This window comes from Trichosurus vulpecula, chromosome 2 (assembly GCF_011100635.1).
Source record: "Trichosurus vulpecula isolate mTriVul1 chromosome 2, mTriVul1.pri, whole genome shotgun sequence".
Taxonomy (NCBI): Eukaryota; Metazoa; Chordata; class Mammalia; order Diprotodontia; family Phalangeridae; genus Trichosurus; species Trichosurus vulpecula.
In genome coordinates, this window is record NC_050574.1 from 32,832,776 (window position 1) to 32,841,452 (window position 8,677).

General features: G+C 50.8%; 1 protein-coding gene across 1 annotated transcript; it reads left to right on the forward strand.

Moving 5' to 3' along the window:
- Window positions 1-680: 680 nt before the first annotated feature.
- MRPL20 (mitochondrial ribosomal protein L20) lies at window positions 681-7,949 on the forward strand. The gene is made up of 4 exons (XM_036745551.1): window positions 681-837; window positions 3,892-4,002; window positions 4,596-4,673; window positions 7,448-7,949. The coding sequence occupies exons 1-4, from the start codon at window positions 751-753 to the stop codon at window positions 7,619-7,621; spliced, it is 450 nt and encodes a 149-aa protein (XP_036601446.1). The 5' UTR covers window positions 681-750; the 3' UTR covers window positions 7,622-7,949.
- The last annotated feature ends 728 nt before the right edge of the window (window positions 7,950-8,677 follow it).

Genomic DNA, 8,677 nt, shown 5'->3' on the forward strand with positions numbered 1-8,677 from the left:
CTTGTCATTTGCTGTGGCCATGGGGAAGCCTCTCTCAGTCTTGGCCTCTTAGTGTGTCAAAGGTAAAAGGGTCTAAGGTTCATCCAGCTTGAAAGCTAAGATCCTCTTTACACAGACAGACTTGTGCCTTAGCAAGATGATTTTGGCAGCTGCGCTGTTGAGGTTTAGGGGTACCATATGTTGAGGTTTGGGGTTTAGGGGTGCTCAGATCCCCAAAATACCAACACACCAGGTACTGCTTGAGCTCTGGAGCTTCCTGGGCAGCGGGATGACCGGTCCGAGCCCGGCTGTGGCTCTCCTTGGGAGGGTGGGCCGGAGAGGCCAAGAGTTTCGAGCACAAGGGTGTCCAGGGGGTTAAGAGAAGGAGGTCCAGGCGGCCTCCCTATCCTGGACAAGGGCACGGCGGCTGGTTCACATTTCCGCAGCGCCCACGGGGCAGTGTGCCCATTTTACAGATGTGGCCGCCCAGGTCCCGGGCTCGTTCCCACTGAGGACGCTTGGAGTTCCTCTCATTGCTTCATTACACAGACAGGGAGACAAGCAACCCCAGGGTTCCTTCCCCAGCTCGGAGGGGGAAGGGAGGGAAACGTGGGAGGAGGAGCCGAGCTGCCGGCTCCGCCCCGCGCCCCGGAAGTACCCGCGGCCGAGGCGGAGCCTCCCCCGGAAGTGCTCGAGGCACAGCCGCTTCCGGCGTCCTGCATATGGCTGCCGCCACCTGGGGCTCGCGCCGCCCAGAATAGCCAGGGAGCCATGGTGCTGCTCACGGCGCCGCTGAGGGTGCGCGCCCGCCTCACCGACCGCTACTGGCGGGTCCAGGACGTGCTGAAATACGCCCGGGTGAGCGTCCCGGGCCCCGGGGTCCCCTCCTGCCTCCCCGCCTCCCCTCCCCCACCCCAGCCCCCAAGGCCCCTCCCCTCTTCCCCCAGCTCCTCCCTCTCCGTCTCCTCAGGCCCCTCCCTCTCCTCGTCTCCATGGCTCCTCCCCCTCCGACCCCCGAGCTTCTTCCCCTCCCCCTCTCCCTCTTTCTCCTCCTTGGCTCTTCTCTCTCCTCTGGAGACCCCTCCCCTTCTCCTTGGTTCCTCCCCTCCCCCTTCACCCTCTGAGGCCCCTTCCCCTCCTTCTCCAGAGCTCCTTCCGTCCCCTTCCCATTCTCCATGGCCCCTCCCCCCTCAGCTCCTTCCTCTCCATCCCCTGAGGCAAGGCTTGGTGTTCAGACTCCCCCTGCCCCCGTTGGGGGTTTTCTTGGCAGAGACACTGGAGCGGTTTGCCATTTCCTTCTCCTCCAGCTCGTTTTACAGATGAAGAAACTGAGGCAAACAGGGTGAAGTGGCTTGTCCAGGGTCACCCAGCTAGTGGTTTGCCATTTCCTTTTCCAGACCATTTTACAGGTGAGGAAACTGAGACAAACAGGGTGAAGTGGCTTGCTCAGGGTCACTCAGCTAGGAGGCGTCTGAGGCTGGATTTGAACTCAGGAAGAGACTTCCTCATTTGAAGCCTAGTACTCTTAGTGGCTCCTGAACACATCGCTGAAACAACAAAAAGCCCCACTGTTTGCCTCAGTTTCCCCAGCTGTAAAAGGGGGATCATTAGAGCTCTCTCAGCTTTGTCGTGAGGATTAAATGCGATAATATTGGTAAAAACAAAAAAAAGCACTTAGCATGGTGCCTGGCACGTAGTAGGTGCTCAATAAATGCTTGTACCCATTTATTTGAGCTTCTTAATCTTTTCTGGGTCGTGGATTCAGTTGGCAGTTCGATGAAGTCTGTGGAGATAGATAATGATGGTTTTAAGTCGTAAATTAAAATGATTACAAAGGAAACTGAATCTGTTTAAATACAGTTATAAAAATATTTTTTTAAAAAGTTAAGATACTCCAGGTTAAGAACTCATGTACTAACAGTACTAGCTGTATGACCCTGGGCAAGTCACTTCACCTGCCTGCCTCAGTTTCCCTATCTGTAAAATGGGGGTAATAATAGTCCCTCCCTCCTAGGGTTATTGTGAGGACCCAATGAGAAAATAATTGTAGAGTACTTACTTAGAACATTGCTTGGCACATAGTAAGAGCTCTGTACGTGTTAGCTGTTATTATTAGGTTTGGGGCACTGAGTGAAGCCTGAGGATGCAAAGAAAGAAACAGATAGTCCCCTTCTAGAGCTTCCATTCTGATGGGGTGGACAGTACCTAACTAAATGCAAAATATGGAGTGCAGGCAAGGTTCCACCCCTACCCCAGAGAAGGACTCCTGTAACCAAGCCCATATGATGAAGGCACTTACATCTAATATTATCAGTGCAGAGTAGATGGGGGGTCATCTGAGAGGCGAGCCCCAGGAGGCCATGGGGTGGGGCCTGGCTGGGGAAGGGTCTTGAAAGGTAAATAGAGCATTTTATATTTGGTCCTGGAAATAAAGGGAGCCCCTGGAGCTTCCATGCCCCAGGCCCAGTTAATAAGCTCATCTGATAATCACGGCAGCCTTGGGGTTTTTAATCCCCGTTTTTATAATTGAAGAAACTGAGTCAGACAGGGGTGAAGTGACTTGGCCAGGGTCACACAGCATCTGAACGGCAGGATTTGAACTCAGATCTTCCTTACTCCAGCGCCACCTCACTCCCATGGGTGACATGGTCAGTCCTACCCCTTTAGAAAAATACTTTGGCAGCTCTTTCAGGAGGATGGACCAGAGTGGGGAGAAACTGAGGAAGAGAAACCCTTTAGCAGGCTAAGAAGAGGTCTGGATGGAGGGGGGGGAGGGGAGAGGAGGAGCCCCTGGCAAGATGTGCTCCAAGGGTAAAAAGGGTGAGATCTGGCTCCTTCTTCCAGTCCTCTTTCCATTCCTGCTCCCCTCTTTCCCTCTAAGGGCCTTCTCTGGGCCCCTTTCCCATCCCCCTTTCCCTGTTCTTGCCCCCCCCCCCCATCTCCCTTGATTCCACCCCTCTGTCCCCACCTTCTGGATCAGATCTGCTAGCCTTTCCCTCCCCCTTTATCTCTTCAGCTCCTATCATCTGCTTGGCTCGTCCACTACCACTACCCTTCTCTGTCATGTGTCCCCGTCTTTCAGCCCCAGCTTGGTTCTCCTCTATTCCGTGGTCGGACTCTCTGCTCCCTGCGAGCCTTGCTTCAGCTTTGTAATTCTGCTCCCTCCCCCATGTCACCCTGCTCAGCCACATGATTCTCCTCCCCATCCTCCTGCTCATGCTGAGAGCCCCTCTCTCCACTGGGCATTTGGGGTGGGGTGTGTTCCAGAGTCCCTTTGAACTCTCTCAAAGACTGGCTCTGGTAAAGGCCCCCACCCAAGATGATGGTTCAGAATGATAATAAAATCCCTCCCCCTCCCCCCCCATTCCTCCTCCCCCCCTCTTCTTCTCCCCCCCTAGAAGAGAGGCTGGGTGCTACCAGGCCTGACTGCTCTGCCCAGACTGCCCAAATCTTTATTTTTGTGTTGTGGGTGGGTATAGTTTGCTGACAGGGGATGGAGAAAAGGAAAGGGTGTATCTAGAAATGACTATTATGTGAAAACAAAAGGTGTCAGTAGTAACTTCTTTTAAATCAATGTCAGTACATAGTTACAGACAGGCTCCTGACTGAGTCTGAAAGTGTGGGAACAATGTGGCTAGACCTTCCCAGTCTCCTGGGCTTGTGTACCCATCCCCCCACCCCCACCCCTGCAGCTGTTGCATCATCGCTCTCATCATCAGTGTCTGAGCCACCTACAGCAGAGAGGGCAGCGTCCTCCCAGCCTGACTGCAGGGTCCTTCGAGCACTGGGTTTTCTGTGCCCATGGGGCTCCCTTCCAGCCCCTGCTCAGCAGCTGGGAAGGTTGCTGCCTCTTGAATGTGGGCATCGCCGGTCTTTGCCAGCCATGATCGATGTGTCCTCTTTGTAACTTAGCACTTTCGGGGAAGGAAGAATCGGTGTTACAGTTTGGCTGTCAGGGCTGTGCATAGAGCCTTTGTGAAATGTACCAATGCCAGGAGACTGAAGAAGAGGAACATGAGAACGGTGAGTGCATCTGGGGGGATGTCAAGGGAGCAGAGATGGGCCCACCCCCTCTTTTATCCTCTTCACATTTTGTCTGGACTAGACCTGGTGACAAACCTCCTCAGTTGTCTGGGCAGGGCTAAAGGGACTTGCCCTGAGATCCCGAAGTTTTCTCTCTTCTGTCCTAGGTGGGACTTGAACTAAGGTCTTCATGATTCCTAGACCCTGTTAGTCTGATGCTTCTCAGTGCCGGTACTGACTGTAGTGAGATGGTTAGGTGGCATTTGTTTTTGTTTAGACTGTTTAAACCTCCCCTACACCTTTTGCTTGAGACAGACCTTGGGATTCAGAAATGCTCAGATGGATACAGCTGCACAGATAAGATAACCCTGTGGAAACGACAGCTGAACGAGAGGGGATGAGCCGACTCTGTTCTGTCCGAGGCCTTTGGCCCAGTGAAGCCAGGGATTCTTATCTCCTCAAGTGTTTTTGGAGACAGATGATGTTGGTTGAGGAGAAGACAGGAGCCAAAGCAGCCCATCCACCAGGACCAGAGTGATCATCTCTTTCTATTCAATCTGGAGTGAACTCATTTCTGTGTGTTCTGATTTCAGCTTTGGATTAATCGAATTACAGCTGCTTCCCAAGAACATGGCCTGAAGTATCCATCATTTATTAGCAATTTGATCAAGGTATGTTTCAGTGCTTGCCGTGATAAGGTAGAAGCATTACCGTACAGAGCTGCCAGCGTCTCTAGGGCACTCACCGTTCACAGTAATTCCACATCAGCAGCTCACATGCCACCATTGCAATCCATTTTCTGTTTCTGAATGTTAGAATTCATTTGGCTGTGGTGGGGGTTTGAGGGACAGAGACATCTTTGTTCCTTTCTCCAAAATCCCCAAAGGAGCATCTCAGAAATGGAAAACGTGGTACATGGTGTGGTGGGGTGGGCCCTGCCTAGTCCGCTATTAAGAGGAAAGGTCAGATTGTCATTATTCTTGGCTTTAAAAAATAGTAGTTTCAGGAGGAAACGGTTTAATTGGGGGAGTGGGGGAGGAATTCAGTAAGATGTGTACATTGAAAGAGCTAAGATTGTTCCCTCCCAGGCTTGTGCCTCCAAGAATGAGGTCAATGCTCAGCTCAGTTGGCCTCCCCCAGAAAGGACCTCTTGGGTACTTGGAGGCGCTTTCTGAAAAATACAGCAGGTCTGGGTGAGATCAAACTTCATGGTTTTCCTTGGCAGGAAGCTGAAGCCTCGGTCTCCCAGCTGCTAGACTGGGGGAATAGGCACACATGGGTTTTGTTCCTGGCTTTTCCATCAGCGGGGGCGCTGGGCACCTCGTGTCCCTTCTCTGCCTCATGGTCTATATAAAAATCTGACCTGTGCACCCGGCAGCCCCCTAAGTATTATTTGAGTGCTCATATTTTCCCAGAGTGCTCTCTATGGACTCTCCTTCACTGCCCCACGTGGTGCTTTGTGTCAGTCACATCCATCCACATGGGGCTGGGTCCCCTGGTGGGAGACAGTCAGCTGGTCCGTGGAAGGACTCAGTGTTCAGTTCAGAGCTTCAGGCTGCCAAAGGGGCAGTGATGCATAAATGGGACACAGTTCTGTTGAACAAGGCCAAGCATTCACGAGGTGCCTTGGGCCTGGGTGCTCCATGTACATTGAGCTCAGCCGATGGGGTGGCTTAAGGACTGGACTGAAAGACCTGAGGTTCAAATCCTGCTTCTGACCCTGGAGCAGCTCTGTGCGTATAGGCAAGCCAGCCAGCTCCCCCTTCAGTAAGTAAGGCTACTACTAACCATTGTACCAACTCCCAGGATAGTTGTGAGGGTCAAACGAGGTCAATGTGTATACAGTGCTCTGCAGACCTTAAAGCTGTGTATACGCGCTCTCGACTGTCAATAAAAATACTAATGATCAAGCCCTCCACAGGCTTCAGGGAGCCATCTGAATGTCAGTTATTAATCCTCATCACACTGCCTGCAGCCAGAGGAGCTAGGAAGATGAGGCACGATGCCGGCTGCGCCTTCCTGAGGGCGTTCTTGGTAGAGAAGTCCCTGGGACAAAGCTTGGGGTGGGGGTGGGGGGGTCCCTTTCTTTTTTCTTTTTTAATTTTAAGATTTTTTGTTTTTAGTTTACCACACTAAGTGCCACAGGTTTCTGAGTTCCAAATTTTCTTCCCCTCCCTCCCCTCCCCCTTGCCCCAAGACAGCATGGAATCTGATATATGTTCTACATATACCTTCACATTAAACTTATTTATACAATAGTCAAGTTGTAAAGAAGAATTATGACCAATGGAATGAATCGTGAGAAAGACGAAACAAAGCCAAAAAAAGAGAGAAAAAGAGAGAGCAAATAGTTTGCCTCCATCTGCATTCAGACTCCGTAGTTCTTTCTCTGGATGTAGCCAGCTCTTTCCATCATGATTCCTTTGGAGCTATCTTTGAGCCTTGTAGTGCTGAGAAGAGCCAAGTCTATCAAAGTTAGTCATCACAGAAGCAATATGTCTGTGGTTGTGTACAGTGTTCTCCTGGCTCTGTTCCTTTCACTCAGCATCATGTCATGTAGGTCTTTCCAGGTTATTATGAAGTCTGTATCTTCCCCATTTCATATAGCACACTAATATTCCAATATACCACGACTTGTTCAGCCATTCCCCAATTGATGGGCATCCCCTTGATTTCCAATCCTTTGCTACCACAAAAAGTGCTGCTATAAATATTTTTGTACGTAGGGGCTTGGGGGTCTTTCTTAAAGAGGCCTTTCCTTGCAGTGCCTCTGGGAGGGATCTCCCAACTAAAACCTGGAGCTCCCCATGGGAATTCCAGCAAAGAGGCCCCTTGCACCTTACACGTGGACCCTTGCTGAATGGGTGTGAGTCACCTCCGGTCAAAGTGTGTCAGCTTGTGTAGGCCTTCAGCTCCGTGTGTTCCTTGTGGCCCAGCTCAAACAGAATAAAGACAAGGGAGATGTGCTAGTCCTTCTGGGCCCTGCTGGCATAGTGTTCCCTTCAGGAAGGGCATTGACCACCAGGACTGGATCCGGCACAAGATGGTGGGGGCGGTCAGGGAATTGGAGACCATGGACTGTGGGGATTTGAGGATTGCTTGAAGCAACTTGGGACGTTTTGGATCTGGAGGGAAAAGACATTTAATCGGAAAAGGGAAAATGTTGATTTGTTTCTCTTGGCACCAGAAACTAGAATAATAGGTACCGTCAATCAATGTTTATTAAGCACCCTCTATGTTCCACTGAGCTGGAAAAGCTCCAGAGAGCCGCCTTGTGTTTAGTACTCACAAGTGGAGTGGTCCAGGAGTGAAAGGGGCCTCCCCGTGAGGTGGCAGTGCGTATCCCCTTCACTTGTGGCCTTCCACCGAGTGCTGCAAGCTGTTCAGCTCTGAGAGCCTCTGCTTTCGTGGGGTCATTGTGTGACGTCACTTCTTTTTTCCCCAGTGTCAGGTGGAGCTCAACAGGAAAGTCCTTGCTGACTTGGCTATTTATGAACCCAAGACTTTTAAGTCTTTGGCTGCTTTGGCCAAGAGGAGGAGAGAAGAAGGCCTCGTAGCCGCTCTGGGGGACGAGAAGGAGCCGGCGGGGATCTTTTCCAGGGTGGTGCATTATCAATGAAGGTGATGGAGCCGTGGCTACCACTGCCACCGCTGTGGCGCTTTGCCCAAAGAAGGACTGGGGGTAACTCAGCTACACCAATAACAAAGATAGGCAGTGTATGAACTTCCCCAGGCTGTTCACCTTCTTTGGTAATCATGTCTTTTCACATTTCAGGAGCGAGACAAGAGGAGGGGTAGCTGGGCTTTTACCAGGTGGGAGGCTGGGGGAGCCCTTTTCACACTGGAAACCCTGAAGGATTCATTCAGCATATGTTCTTTTAAACCAGGGGCAGACTTCAAAATGTATTCAGAAAGAGATTGTAAAATAAAGCTTTTGTAACCAAGAATCAGTCATCATTGTGGATTGCTTCCCTGGCATTCCAGTCATTTATTTGGTATTAAGGTATTTTAGGGCAGGTCCAAATATAAGGAATCGACAACCATCAGTAATCAACAGGAAAGTGGATGTCAGAAGGCTGGTTTCTAGGCCCTGCTCTGCCCTCAGTGTATCACCTGGAGCGAGCCCCAGATTCCTCATCTATACAGCAAGGGGTTAGACTGGGGGATGTCTGAAGGTCCTTCCAGCTCTAACCTACATTTCTGGGGTGTTAAAAAGCCAGGCAAGAAGCTTTTATTATGTGCTTAAGATGAGTCAGGCAGGTGTGGTAAACTGCTAGAGATAAAGGCCAAAAAAAAAATGGAGACAACATAAAAAACCAGGTACATAAAAGAGAGAGAGATGGAGGTAACAGAGAGGAACATCCTGGGGGGGTGGGGCAGGGAGCAGGGGACACCTCACAAGTTGGGATTTGAGCTCTGGGGTCATTTCGTTCACTACTCATTTTACAAATGGGGAAACCAAGGCCCACATAGAGAAGTGAGTTGCCCAATATTACATATCAGGTGAGTAGCTGGGATTTGAACCCTGTTCCTCTTGATTCTAGATTCAGTGCCATCTTTTTACACTGACTGCCTCAGCGCCTCACCAAGGAGCTTGTACACAGAATTACATAATTGGAAAGGAATTTCAGTACATTGTTTGGGACGTATCAGGGTCAGATAGAAAAGCACCCAT